The sequence below is a fragment of the Cebus imitator genome, unplaced genomic scaffold (genome assembly GCF_001604975.1).
Source record: "Cebus imitator isolate Cc_AM_T3 unplaced genomic scaffold, Cebus_imitator-1.0 Scaffold246, whole genome shotgun sequence".
Taxonomy (NCBI): domain Eukaryota; kingdom Metazoa; phylum Chordata; class Mammalia; order Primates; family Cebidae; genus Cebus; species Cebus imitator.
Genome location: NW_016107561.1, coordinates 3150407 through 3165361, shown reverse-complemented (window position 1 = coordinate 3165361; position 14955 = coordinate 3150407). Strand labels below are relative to the sequence as shown.

Sequence of the window (14955 nt, the reverse complement as noted above, 5' to 3'; positions counted from 1 at the left end):
TTTTTGAGACAGAGTCTCACTCTGTCGCCCAGGCTTGAGTGCAGTGGCACGATCTAAGCTCACTCTAACCTCTGCCTCCTGGGTTCATGTGATTCTCCTGCCTCAGTCTCCTGAGTAGCTGAGATTACAGGTGTGTGCCACCACGCCTGGCTAGTTTTTGTATTTTTAGTAGACACAGGGTTTTGCCATGTTGGCCCGGCTGGTCTCAAACTCCTGATCTCAAATGATCTGCCCACCTTAGCCTCCCAAAGTGCTGGGATTACAGGCGTAAGCCACCAAGCCTGGCCTTGAAATCAGGTTTCTGTCCCTGCTTCTCCACTAAAAGTGTCCTGGAAACATAAGGATTTTCAAGCTATTAAATTTTGTGGTCACTGGCTGACTCTAATTTCCCCTTCTCTCTAGCATTTGCCATTGTTGGCAGTTCACGTGTTCTTAGCACTCTCTCACCTTAGACTTCTGTGATAATATTCCGTCTAGCCTTGATATTCATCAACTCCTCTCAGTTCCCACTGCTGTTGCTATAGTTTAAGTCTTCATTGTTTCTTGTTTGGACTATTCAATAGTCTACTGGTTACACTGTCACCAGAGTTATATAGTGACATCCGACCCTTTCCTGCCAAAGTCTCTCTCTCTCTTTCTCTCTTTTCCTCCTCTTTCCCCCGCTCCCTTCTCTCTTCTTTTCTTTCTTTTTTGCTAAGGACATTAAATATTTGCTTTTTTCACTATTAAATATTGTTTTCTTATTGTTTTAATTAACATATAGTAATTGTACACATTTATGGAGCACAGTGTGATATTTTGATACATATATACAATGTGTAATGACCAAATCAGGGTAATTAGTATGTTTCTCAATTCAAAAGTTTGTCATGTTTTCGAGTCTGGAACATTCAAAATCTGCTCTTCCAGCTACTTGAAAATATATGATAAATTGTTGTTAAATACAGTCACCCTGTAGCGCTACAGAACCCCAGAACTTATTCCTCATTTGGCCATACTTTTGTAGCTGTTTAACGAACCTTTGGGTAGTCCCTCTCCCTCAACCCTTCCTCACCTCTAGTAGTGCTGTTTTACTCTCAAAGTCATTTTTCTAAGGCATAATTCTATTCATGTTCTTCAAGGAGTAAACCTGAAATGACTACCCATTGCTCCCAGGATAAAGCCCAAACTTCATAGCCTGTCACATAAAGTCCCTGTCTACCATTCCAACCTCATAAGTTGCTACTTACATGCTACACCACAGAAAACTGATATACTTATTTATAGACCATGCTCTTTCATTCCTCTGTGTCTTTGTTCCTTTCTTCTGGCCTGAAATGTTCTTGCTCTCCCTTGCCTGCTTGGTGAACACTCACTAATCTTTCAAGATTTGGTCTACGCCATTTCCTTTATGAAGCCTTTCTGACTACTCCACACTGGTAGAATTGACCTCTTCCTCATTCTGTGCCCTACCATACCCTGTAAATGCTTGTTTTATTATCTACAACACTTTACAATTTATTCATTTGTTATTTTGGCTTTTCTCTTCAAGACTCTAAGCTGCTCAAGGATAAGTACTGTTCTTAGATATTCTTATCCCAATATTCCTGGCACATAACGTTTATTAAAGATTTATTTTTCCCCTCTACAATTCAATGGCCTTTATGATAAACACAAATTTTTGCAAACATCCCACAATCACAGAACATTTTTCATTACTCCAAAAAGAAATCCTGCATCCCTTAGTCATCATCTTCCCATTCCTGAAAGTAATCGACTTTCAGTCTCTGAGTTTTTGCTTATTCGGGACATTTCATACTTAGGAAGTTGCATGATATGTGGCCATTTGTGTCTATCTTCTTTCTTTTTTTTTGAGACGGAGTCTTGCTTTGTCACTAGGTTGGATTGCAGTGGAGCTATCTCGGCTCACTGCAACCTCCCTTCCCAGATTCAAGCAATTCTCCTGTCTCAGCCTCCCGAGTAGCTGGGACTACAGGCACCTGCCACCACACCTGGCTAATTTTGTATTTTTAGTAGAGACAGTGTTTTATCATGTTGGCCAGGGTGGTCACAATCTGTTGACCTCATGATTTGCCCACCTTGGCCTCCCAAAGGGCAGGGATTCCAGGCATGAGCCACTGAGCTTAGGCCTGTGTCTACCTTGTTTTGCTTAGCATGTATTCAAGGTTATCCATATTGTACTTTGTTTCTTGTTTTTACTGAGTATTCCATTGTATGGATAGACAACAATTTATTGATCCGTTCATCAGTTGTTGAATACTTGAGGTAGTTCTACTTTTTTACTATTGTGAATAATGCTAACATTTATGTATAAGTTTTTGTGTGGAAATATGTTTTCAGATCTCTTGGACATATACCTAGCAATGGAACTATTAGATCATATAGTAACTTTATGTTTAACTTTTTGAGGAATTGTCAGATGGTTTTCCAAAGCATTGCAACATTTAAAAAAAATTTGAGGTGAAATCCATATAACATACAATTGCCCCTTTTAAAGTGTGCAATTAAATGATACTTAGTGCATCCACAGTGTTGTCCAGCTATCACCTTTCTACAGTTTCAAAACTTCATCATCCCGGAAGTACACTTTGTACCCATTAAGTAGTCACTCCTCATTCTCTCCTCTGCCATCCCCTAACCCAGTAATCTGCTTGCCATCTTTATAAATTTGCCTGTTTCAGATATTTCATAAAATAAGAATCATACAGTATGCAGCGTTCTGTCTCACTTCTCTCAAATAGCACAGTTTTTGAGGTTCATCCAAGTTGTAACACATATCAGTACCTCATTCTTTTTTATGACTGAGTAATATTCCATTCAGTGTATGTATATTCCAATGTGTATACCACAATTTATTTACTTATTTGTTGGTCAATATTTGGATTGTTTCCATCTTTAAACTACAATGAATAATGCTTCTATACATATTTGTGCACAAATTTCTCATTATGAGAACATTATGTTTTTATTTCTCTTGGGTATATACCTAGTAGTGGAATTGATAGGTTACACTGTATAGGTTGCTGCAAAAGTAACTGTGGTTTTCTCCATACTTTTATTGTCCAAACCACATTACTTTTGCACTGACTTAATAAATCTATATTTCACTTTTTAAGGAACCATCACACTGTTTTCCACAATGAGTATGCCATTTTATATTCCCACCAGCAATGTGTGAAGGTTTCTCTTTTTCTACATCCTTGCCAAAATTTGATAATTTCCTGTTTTCTGATTATAGCCATCCTAGTGGGTGTGATGTGATAACTAACTGTGCTTTTCGTTTTCATTTCCCTAATGACCAATGATGTTGCATATCTTTCATGTGGTTGGTCATTTGTTCATCTTCTTTGGAAAAATGTGTGTTCAATTCCTTTGTCCACTTTTAAATTGGGTTGCCATTTTATTGATGAATTTTAAGCTTCTTTGTGTACTCTGAATACTGAACTCTCATCAGACATATGAGTTGCAAGATTGTTCTCTCATTCTGTGGGTTGTCGTTTCAGTTTCTTGATGATATTCTTCAGAGCAGAAGAGTTTTTTATTTTGATATCCAGTTTGGTTTTTCCTTTTTTGCTTGTGCTTTTGGTGGCATACCTAGGAAATCATTGCTTAATCCAAAATTAGAAAGATTTATGCCTATGTTTTCTTCTAAGAGTTTTAAAGCTTTAGTTATATGTGTAGGTCTTTTTGACCCATTTTGAATTAATTTGTGTATATGAGGTATGAGGTGGGGGTACAAATTCATTCTTTATGAACCTTTATTTTAATTTAATTTAATTTTAAAGAAATGAGGTTCTCGCTATGTTGACCAGGCTGGTCTCAAAGTTCTGGCCTTAAGTGATCCTTCTGCCTTGGCCTTCCAAAGTTCTGGGATTACAGATATGAACCATTGTGCCTAGCCTTTAAAAATGGTTTTATTTAAATTTTTCCAAATTCATTTTTTGCATGTGGTTATTCAGTTGTCCCAGCACCATTTGTTGGAGAGATTATCTCCCCCGGCACCTTCCACGTGGAGTTTTCATGGCACTTTTGCCAAAAATCAATTGATGACAAGTGTGACAGTTTACTTGTAAAACTCTCAATTCTGTTCCAGTAATCCTATATGTCTATTTTCATACCAGTACCATACTGTCTTGATTACTATAGCTTTGTAGTAAGTTTTGAAATTGGGAAATGTGAGTCCTCCAAATTCATTCTTCTTTTTCAAGAACATTTTTTTCCATATGAATTTTAAATAAGTTTGCCAATTTTTAAAAAGAAGTCATCTGGAATTTTGATAAAGATTGCGCTGAAGGCTGGGCACAGTGGCTCACACTTGTAGTCCCAGCACTTTGGAAGGCCAACACAGGTGGATCACCTGAGGTCAGAAGTTCGAGACCAGCCTGATCAACAAGGTGAAACCCCATCTCTACTAAAAATAAAAAAAATTAGGGGGGCATGGTGGTGGACACATGTAATCCCAGCTACTTGGGAGGCTGAGGCAGGAGAATTGCTTGAACCTGGGAAGCAGAGGTTGCAGTGAGCCAAGATCAAGCCATTGCACTCCAGCCTGGCCAACAAGAGCAAAACTCCATCTCTAAATAAATAAATAAATAAATAAAGTGTTGAATCTACAGATCAATTGCACAGTATTGCCATCTTATCAATATTAAGTTTTCCAATCCATAAACATGGGAAGTCTTTTTATTTAGTGAGGTCTTCTTTAACTTCTTTAAACAATTTTTGTGGTTATTAGAATATGAGTTTTGCCCTACTTTGGTAAAATTTATTCCTAAGTAATTCATTTTTGATACTTATAAAGTTTCTTTCTTAATTTCATTTTTAGTTTGCTCAGTGCTAATGTGTAGAAATAGCATTGATTTTTGCATATCGATCTTTTATCCTGCAGTGTTGTGGAACTCACTTATTAGTTCTAATAGTTTTGTAGTTGATTCCATAGGATTTTCTGTATACTAGATCATGTCATCTGTGAATACAGATTTTACTTCTTTCTTTCCAAGCTTGATGCCTGGAAAGAAAGAATTAAAATGATCTGTATTCACAGATGACATGATACTTCTGTTTCTTGTGTAATTGCCATGGTTAGAACTCCTAGTACGATATTGAATAGAAATGGCAAAAGTGGACATCCTTGTCTTATTCCAGATGTTAGGAGTAAAGCATCCAGTCTTTCACAATTAAATGTGGTAGCTTTGGGTTTTTTGATATCTTGTATCAGGGTGATAAAGTTTCCTTCTATTCTTAGTTTGTCACACATTTTTATCACAAAGAGTGTTGAATTTTGTCAAATACTTTTACTGGATTAGGATGACCATGTGATCTTTGTCTTTTATTATATTGATGTGATTGGGTCATATTGATTAATTTATGGATGGTAAACCAATTTTACATTTCTGGGATAAATCCAAATATTTCTTCTTTTGCTTTGATAGGGAATTGAACCTGGGCCATGGCAGTGAGAGTGCCAAATTCTAACCAATAGACAATGAGGGATCAAAGAATGGTTGTCTAGTGGTTAGATCTAGCATACAGAAAATCCTATGGAATCAACTACGAAATTATCATGAGCACATTATCATATCAGGATTGGATAAAAAGTAACTCAAAAAAATGGCCAAAGAAACAAGATTGGAAAATAACTTCCATTTTCAGATAGTAAGTATTTAGGAAACATTGAAACTTTGAAATTGTTTTTGCGTAAATATTTTAAAAGAACATATTTATAGATCTTTCACACTCTTTGAATTCTATATTTTTCCTTTAAAGTCTTGGAACTAGACCTTTATAATAGTCTAGATTTAATAACACTTAACAACTTGTCTTAAATATCCCTATTTTATAACAATTACTGTAGTGCTTTTCTCAGAGGTTTGTTCTGTTCCCATTCCCCCGACCCTTCCTATGCATTGTCCCAAGTAAGAGTATCATTACCATCTATTCTTCTTACTGGACATTTTAAAGTACTTGTACAAAAATGGTGTTAGGGATATAGTAAAGTTACTTCTAATCTTTTAATTGGCTTCTGCCCTTACTGCTATTTGAGCAAAGAGAAAAGACCCTTATAAAGAACTGTAAGGACAAAAGACTTACTTTTAATTGTGACCCCAAGAATTATCAATATCCCTATTAACAGAGACAAGGGCTTCATCTTCTCTCAAGCAGCTCCTCTTCAATGTAGCACAGGCAGAAACTAGGTGGTTGGCCCAAGAGCTCCTCTTCTCAGGGCTGTGGGGGGTGCAGGAGTCAGTTGCTAGGCAACCATTTCCTTACTCTTGGGCCAATGGGCTGCCAGGGAATTCCTTTCAAGCCGGAATGAAGGCAGCTGCTGGAGAATGTAGGCTGTGGGAAGGATCCACTGCTATTCTTCTGGCTGAAGATAAGGGGTAGGCTAGAATAAGTAGGGGCGACTCTCTAACATGAAATGAAGGGACCAGAAATCCAACTTGTATGTATCCACATATTCAACTTTGTTCAGAGGTGCTGGAAGTTCTTATTTTTATGTTGCCTCTAGAGGTATGAACTACACTTATGTAAAAACACAATTAAGTACATGAATTGATCTGACATCATCCTTTAAGCTGACATCTCTAGGCTATGATGGACAAGAAACAATGGGCCAACTCTGCTTTGTTCCCAATCTGGGTGAAAACCTTTATCTTATTTTTAAGTTAGAAACTGCTGAGGATTTACTGGAACAAAGGCAAACAAAGACTGTTTAAAAATGCCTTTATATACCTAAAAATAATACAGACATTTCACAAGTGGATATCTTTAAAGCTACGATAAACCAAAATGAATATTTAGGGAAACATATAAATATTAAAAATATCCAAGGCACAGAGCTAGTTGAGAAATTATGCCTACAAAAAATATCCAACTTTTACAGTGTGTCCAGGTAATTACTTCAGAAATAGACATTTTACTGTCTTGAATTTACAGTTTTACTCTTTTTATTAGTTTCCCATTGCTGTGGTAAAAAAATTACCACAAACTTCATGGGTTAAAACAACAGAATTTTATTCTCTCATAGTTCTAGAGACCAGAATTCCAAAACGATTCTTACAGGGCTAAAATCAAAGACAAGGCTAGCTCCTTCTGGAGGCTCCAGGGAAGAATTCATTCTTGGGCTGGAAATGTTCAGCTCTTAAGTGGCTGCTAGCATTCCTTGATTTGTGGCCACATCATTTCAGTCTCTGCTCAGTCACCACTTGCTTCTGTAGTTTAATCTCCTTTTGTCCTCCTCTTCTAAAGATACTTGTGATTACATTTAGGGCCCACCAACATGATCTGGGACAATCTCTTTCTTTCTCAAGATCCTTAATGTCTGCCAGGCGTGGTGGCTCATGCCTATAATGTCAGCTTTTTGGGAGGCTGAGGCAGGTGGATCACTTGAGGCCAGTAGTTGGAAACCAGGCTGGCTAACATGGCAAAACCCTGTCTCTACTAAAAACACAAAAATTAGCCAGGTGTGGTGGTAGGTGCCTGTAGTTCCAACTACTTAGGAGGCTGAGGCATGAGAAGCGCTTGAATCCCTGGGGATAGGGGTCTGGGGGGTGGAGGTTGCAGTGAGCAGAGATTACACCACTGCACTCCAGCTTGAGCGACAGAACGAGACTCCATCTCAAAACAACAACAAACCGAAACTGCTTTACAGGAAAATCAATGATCAATGAAGGCATACAGGACAAAGGTCAGGTGGGGTCAGAGTCAGGGAAGGCTTTGCTAGGGAGTGATGTTTAAGCTGTAATATGAAGAATGAGAGTGGGTCAGCTAAATAAATCATGTCCCAAGTGTTGCAACAAACATGTTAAAAGGTTATGTGGTATTCCAGAACATGAAACGCTCTACGGTTTGGTATGGCTGGAACCAGAGACTGGGGAATGGGGGTGGCAATGAAGCATAGTATAAAATAAGGCTGGAATAGTAGGTGATAGTCACTCCATTCTTAATAATTTAATTGTTATAAAAAGACTGTATTAGTCAGCTGAGGCTACTGCAAAAAAATAATATAGACTGGGTGACTTTACACAGCAGAAGTTAATTATCTCACTGTTCTGATGGCTAGAAATCTGAGACCAGGGTTCTGGTGAGGGCCTTCTTCCTGCTTGCAGATGGCTACCTTCTTGCTGTGTCTTCACATAGCAGGGAAAGGGGATGGGGGGAGAGAGTCAAAGAAATCTCCTTCTTCTTATAAGGCCTCAGTCCTATTAGCCTCATTCACTGTTACGACTTCATTTAACCTTAATTACTTCCTAAGACCTTATCTCCAGATTTAGTCGCATTGGAGCTTAGGGGTTCAACATATGAATTTTGGAGGCACATAAGTCAGTCCATAGTACAGACCACCAGAAAGTCATTGAATGACTTACAGAAGTGAGAAGATGTGATCACTCATGACAAGATATCCCTAGATGCAGTGTAGACAATGGACAGAAGAGGTGCAAAAGTGGGCATGAATGCCACTTAGGAAGTCTTTGCAATAGTCCAGTTAGATTCAGACTGAGTTTACTGCAATGCTATTGGAAAGTAGAGTGATTCCAGACTTATACAGACTACTCAATAAAATTGCATGGGTATGGCAACGCATTCGATGTGAGAGTGAAGTTATAAGAGTTACCAGGGATGGTGCTTAGGTTTCTAGATTTTTCAACTAAATGGGTAATGGAGTCATTCAAAGAGACAGGGAAAACTGGGAGAAGGAGCATGAGTTCAGTTTGGTACAAGGCACTTTAGGGATGTTAAATATTTAACACTTTTGAATGATAATGGTATTTTGTCAGAGTGATTAAAATTAAATGCTGGAACGAATGCCCTCTGCATACCGTTTTTTTGACAGAGTCTCATACTTGTTGTCCAGACTGGAGTGCAGTGGCACAATCTCCACTCACTGCCATCTCCACCTCCCTGGTTCAAGCGATTCCCCTGCCTCAGCCTCCTGAGTAGCTGGGATTACAGATGCCTACCACCACACCTGGATAATTTTTTCTATTTTTAGTAGAGATGGTGTTTCACTAAGTTGGTCAGGCTGGTCTCGAACGCCTGATCTTGTGATCCACCTGCCTCGGCCTCCAAAAGTGCTGGGATTACAGTCTTGAGCTACTGCGCCCAGCACTTTTCACATTTCTATATAAGAAGTCAATATCCTTCCTACAAAATCTGCAATTGCTCCTGTATTGCTTAATATTAATATTGCTATTTGCCACCTTACCCATCCTATGAAATGCTTTTCTCCTCAACTTTTTCTCAAAATCTATTTCACTATCAGGTTTTAGTTATTCTTCCTTGGTAATGTCTCTTATCAAAGACCTCTTTCTATTTCTAGTGCAAATAAATAAGTACATATTTTTATTACTAGGTCAAATGTCACTTCCTTCTTGAAGCCTTCTTTATTTCTCCCAAATCCATTTTTTATGTATTTCACAGCATTAAAATAAAAACAGGCCGGGCATGGTGACTCACGCCTGTAGTCCCAGCACTTTGGGATCACTTGAGGTCAGGAGTTCAAGACCAGCCTGGCCAACATGATGAAATCCCATGTTTACTAGAAAATACAAAATTAGCCAGCCGTGGTGGCACATGGCTGTAACTCCAGCTACTCTGGAGGCTGAGGCAGGAGAATTGCTCGAACCTGGCAGGTGGAGGTTGCAGTGACCTGAGATGGAGTCATTGTCCTCCAGCCTGAATGACAAGAGTGAAACTCTGTCTCAGAAAAACCAAAACACAAAAATTACCTTGCCATGTTGTGAATCATCCTTAGGCGAGTGTCCAACTACTAAAAATATTCCATTCTTTACAATTCTTATTGGGGCCTCCTCCTTTCTTTTCTATTTTTAAAAAATGTGTTCCAAATAATTATTTGCCCAATACATATAACAGAGTACCGAAATTGCCAAATAAATGTGGATTTACCATATCTACTCAATTAGCGTTGCAGATGATCTGATATATAGAATCACAATAAATTTGGGGGGAGGGTACCAAACTTCTAAATTATAGGTCACCCTACTCTTGTGGTGGACTTCAGTGAAACCGGATTTGCAGAACCTGTCGCGTTAGTATTATGCAGAATTAAGCCAGCTTTTTGGACACGCGTCTTAACTTTACACAATTGGAAGAATAAAGTAAGATCATTTGGCTCTGTTTAACAAGCATTTGGATTTGTTTTGATGTAAGACGTGTTTTCAATATAACATTTTGGTTGTCTGCAACTTCTTGGTTCTGAAAACTGTCTTGAGTATCCCAGTCTACATTTGTTCTTTCTAAACTTCACCAAAATTCCAATGAAATTTGTGATTTTCACTACAAGTTTGAGGAGCCAACTGCATACGGTGTGGAACCATTTCCCAACACTTTCACTTCTTTTGGCCTTTTCTATTTGCCCACCCAGAAGACAACATCAGATTAACTGGTAAAAATCCCCACCAACGGGGCAGTCGTTGTGAGCAAGTACAATTCGTGTTGACCCTTGGCCTCCTCCCGCTAGTACATCCTCCAAGTCCCTGAGGCGGCTTTTGCCCATTCTCTCACCTGGCCTTACAGGCCACGCCCTCAAGTCTTCCAAGAGGCCAGCGGAAAGCGCGGTCCCCTCAAGTCTTCACCTCCCCGCTAGTACATCCTCCAAGTCCCTGAGGCGGCTTTTGCCCATTCTCTCACCTGGCCTTACAGGCCACGCCCTCAAGTCTTCCAAGAGGCCAGCGGAAAGCGCGGTCCACCTCCTGCTCCTCCTAGGTGTCAGCTTCATGCCCCGCCCCAGTCGCGAGGCCAGCTCCGGCCCTTGCGCTCCCTGGCTCCGCCCCCTCCAGCTCCCTAACGTCCTCCGCGTCGGGCCCGAGCCTGCGCCTGCGCCTGCGCCCTGGGACCCAAGTTGGGGCGCGCCTTGGCTAGAACGTGGAGAGCGGCGGGCAGTGCAGCCAATGGGAGGCGGCGTTGGCTAGCGGCTGGGAGGCGGGGCCTGCGCGGGTGTTAGGTTAGCGCGAGGCGTGACCTAGTTGACAGGCTCTGAGGTGCTGCTGTGGCGGCGGCCGCGGGGCTGAGGCGGGTGGGAGCCGGAGCCAAGCGCGGGCTGAGGGAGGAGGGCGGCGACTGGAGAGCGGCGAGCGGCGAGCAGCGCAGGACGCGGAGCCTTTTTCACTTTTTCCCTCCCGAGTGCCCCCTTCCGCCCCTCCCACTCCACACACACCCTGTTTGCCCGTGAGCCTGGGGAACTTGCAGCTTAAAGCCAGCCACCCCCACGGCAACATGTACCCCAGCAACAAGAAGAAAAAGGTGTGGAGAGAGGAGAAAGGTAACTGGCCCGTCGAGTTCTGGGGGTGCGGGCGGTGGGGGTTGGGGTGGGGGCGGGGGTCAGGCTGTGTGTGTGCCGCGGCGCCCTCCGCCCGAGCTCCCGCCACGCGCCCTCCCGGCCGGTGCCGCCTCCCTCCCGTGTCCGTGTGTACACACGCGCACACGCGCGCGCACTCCGGTGTGCACGCGCCGCCCCCGAGTACCTGCAGCTCGCGCACGTGTGGGCGCACGCCCCTCTGTGCCGCCCTCGGTGCTCGGTCACCTTCTCCCGAGGCGGTGCTGCGTTCGCCTTGCTCGCAGCGGGGACCCCAGGTGGGCAGTCCTGGGGCGGCACAAGTTCCTGTGCTTCGCAGCTGGGACTTGGGTACTGTCGGTCCGGGTGTCCCGTGGACACGTGCCCGCCGGCGGGCGCTCAGGCTGCAGCTGGCGCTGTGCCTCTGAGCTCCCCCTCCCTGCACCCTCATTCCTTTCCTCCTCGCCCCTGTTCCCCCAACCCTCAAATGGCAAAGTGTCCTTACCATCGGGTGTTTTACCCCTTTTCTGGGTCTCCCTCCTTCAACGCCGTTGCATGACTTTTTGAAACCTGGAACTCTAGGGTAGCCCTAAAACAAGCGTGTTGTCCGTAAGGATAAGTGCCTTGAGAGAAGTCTGAATGAGCTTTTCTCCTAACAGTGTGTTTCTCTGTATTCCATACTGAATCATGGGCTGAAGTTGCTCGGAGTAAGATTGTGTGACTAATGTCACTCTGAATGAATCCATCTCTGAATTTTGTGCATATGAAGGTTTATCCAAATCCGCTAGATTGACAGTGGCTCTGCTTCTCTAAGAAACTGAAGTGTGCGATCCAGCCTCTCCCCTCAAGATCTCCCCCTTGCCCTATCACAGTTAGATAATATTCTAACTGGAGTGTCTCTGGCGTTTTTTCACCCTCCTTTTCACATCCTTTTCCTTTTCATTCTTTAGCTATTTACAGAAATGTAGCAAAAACTTCTTACACTCCTTTATTGCTGAAATACATTAAAACCTGTATGGCAAGGGTGAGGTCTGTTGAGGGTAGTAGTACACATTTCTCCTGGGTACCTCATCTTTACAGAAGGATATAGGGTGACTAGGTAGAAAATTGATTTCCTTGTTAATATTTCGTTCAGATCTGTAGATTTTTATTGCAAGTCGTGGCCTTTGTGAACATGAAAGCCCAACAGCGGAGGTAAGAAAGGGAATTAATATGTAAAAGGAATCCTTGATCTGCTTCCACATTGCATGAACAAAGGCATGAAGAAGGGATTTTTTTCAAATTTACTGCAGGAAGAGTTAACATAACTGAACAACATAATTAAAATGGTCTTTAAAAATACTGAAAGTTTAATCATTTCATTATGTTTTAATAATTATGGGCATATAGAGAGCTAACACTTCTGGTGTCATAAAACAAATGCTGTAGAGAATAATAGCCTGATATAGTAGTGTAAGATAATTTTGCTTCGTTTTTTCAGTAGTAGTTACTTTAGTTTCAACACACGTTCAATAAGGATTTACCTTGTGACCGCTGAAAAATCATTTATGCCCATATTTATTGATGATGTTGAAATGTTAGCTTTGCATTATTCATGATCATGAGGGCAAAAACAGTGGAAGACATACCTTGTTTTCACTAACATGAATCATTGATGAAATTATAGTGAGTACTTAAGAACTATTTTTCTGTGGTGATAGAGAAACAATGTTCCTCAAGTAATAATACCGTTATAATGTTTCCTTCATTTAGCATCTACACAGTTGGACTGTGACCAGCAGGCATTTAAGAATCTTTTTTAATGTCTTGATTTATTTTCTTCTATTTCTTTTAATAATGGAGAATATATAACCAATTTTTTTCTAAGTAAGCAAATGGACAATTAAATAAGGCAGTTAACAAAGCAATTATCTAAAACTAAGTTATTTTGGCATGAAATTTAACGTTAAAAGAAAAGATGACGGTGATTTGAAGAATTTAATGCATGTCTCAGTGTTTTTTTTCAGGATGTCTATGTTTTGAATATTTAAATGTAAAATATATATTATACCCCCAAGAAGGAGCTAAGGATTTCTAGTACCACAGTATTAGAGAAGCTAATGGGATGCATGACCTTTTTCCTTTCATCCCACTGGGGAGCTGGATATAGTATTTTTGCAGCTGTCCTTTTAAGCTAAAGGAAGGCTTACTTACCTCATTGAAATGTCAAGGCATTCTATAAACATATTTTTAACTCAGTATACCATTTAATAAGTAGGTCTGCCTACTTATGTGCTTGGTTCACAGAGAAAGGATTCATTGTAAAGGTGAAGCATTCTTTAAAGAAAAGTTTTATGAAATGACAAAAAACTGCATATGTATTTGTGGCCTTCAGTATGTTTCATTGTTTAAACAAGTAATTAAGGAGCTCCGAAGATCACATATGTTTAAATAAACATTTTTGATCTAGTATTTTGAGTCCTAATTCAGAACCACTTAATGTGCATTTTCAAGTCTTGCAACTTACTTCATTGTTTTGTCTTAAATTGATCTCGTTTTTGTTGTTAAGTGTTCAGACTTCAACTTTTAAATAAATGGAGCAACAGAGGCCCAGTTGCATTTCTGTATGTACTTTTTGACATTTACAGAAACTGTAAGTTGCTTCATAATGTCTTTTCACCTACCCAGTAATATTGTAATAATTTTTTGTTTGTGATCTGAGCTTTTTTAGTACTGCTTTGGCATACTGCTAGTCATCTCTTTTTTTCTGTCTTTATGTGATAATCCTAAATTAACCATTCTCTTAAGTTTCTTATTCTCCCAGGACCCTATCCCCCATACCAAACAGTTGACGTTGTCTTTTTAATTCAAAGAGAAAGTAAATGCCATGTAATGTGAACAGCCCTAACATCCTCTTCTGTAGTCTCATTGGTCTGTTCCTTTACATGTCCTTTTGGCTTTGTTCTTAGAGGAAGCACTTTTCTTCCTGTGTGTAAAATTAACCTTTCTGCTTGTGCTCTTTATCCCCTATCTTGTATTTGAGTTCTTACATCATCATGTATTCTCTCTTGGGTATGTTTAATTTCTTGTTGTCTTCAGGTTCTTCTCTATTGCCTGTAACAGTGCTTGGATCTCTTCTACCTTAGAGTCGCTTTTCTTTCTTTCTTTCTTTCTTTTTTTTTAAAGACAGGATTTCACCATGTTGGTCAGGCTGGTCTTGAACTCCCTACCTCAGGTGATCCGCCCGCCTTGGTCTCCAGAGTGCTTGGATTACAGGCGTGAGCCACTGCACCTGGCCTAGAGTCGCTTTTCTTTCATAGGGCTTCACCCTGGAGTTGCTGTTCTCACTTTACTTCTTTTGCTCAGTCCTTCATAGTCTCCTGGATTTCCATTACATTGTAATGAAACTAATGTTTCTGAAGTCATTCAGTAGTAACAATCATGATAGTGTTCATATAAGAATAGTTAATATGGCCGGGCGCGGTGGCTCACGCCTGTAATCCCAGCACTTTGGGAGGCCGAGGCGGGTGGATCATGAGGTCAAGAGATCGAGACCATCCTGGTCAACATGGCGAAACCCCGTCTCCACTAAAAATACAAAAAATCAGCTGGGACTGGTGGCGCGTGCCTGTAATCCCAGCTACTCAGGAGGCTGAGGCAGGAGAATTGCCTGAACCCGG

General features: G+C 40.8%; 1 protein-coding gene across 1 annotated transcript in view; it reads left to right on the top strand.

Moving 5' to 3' along the window:
• The first annotated feature begins 10843 nt into the window (after positions 1-10843).
• Positions 10844-14955, top strand: part of LOC119466969 (ADP-ribose glycohydrolase MACROD2-like) — an 88010-nt gene continuing 83898 nt past the window's right edge. Inside the window, exon 1 of the mRNA XM_037727901.1 lies at positions 10844-11284. Coding sequence (XP_037583829.1) covers positions 11239-11284 — 46 coding nt within the window. The 5' untranslated portion in view covers positions 10844-11238. The remainder of the gene's footprint in view (positions 11285-14955) is intronic.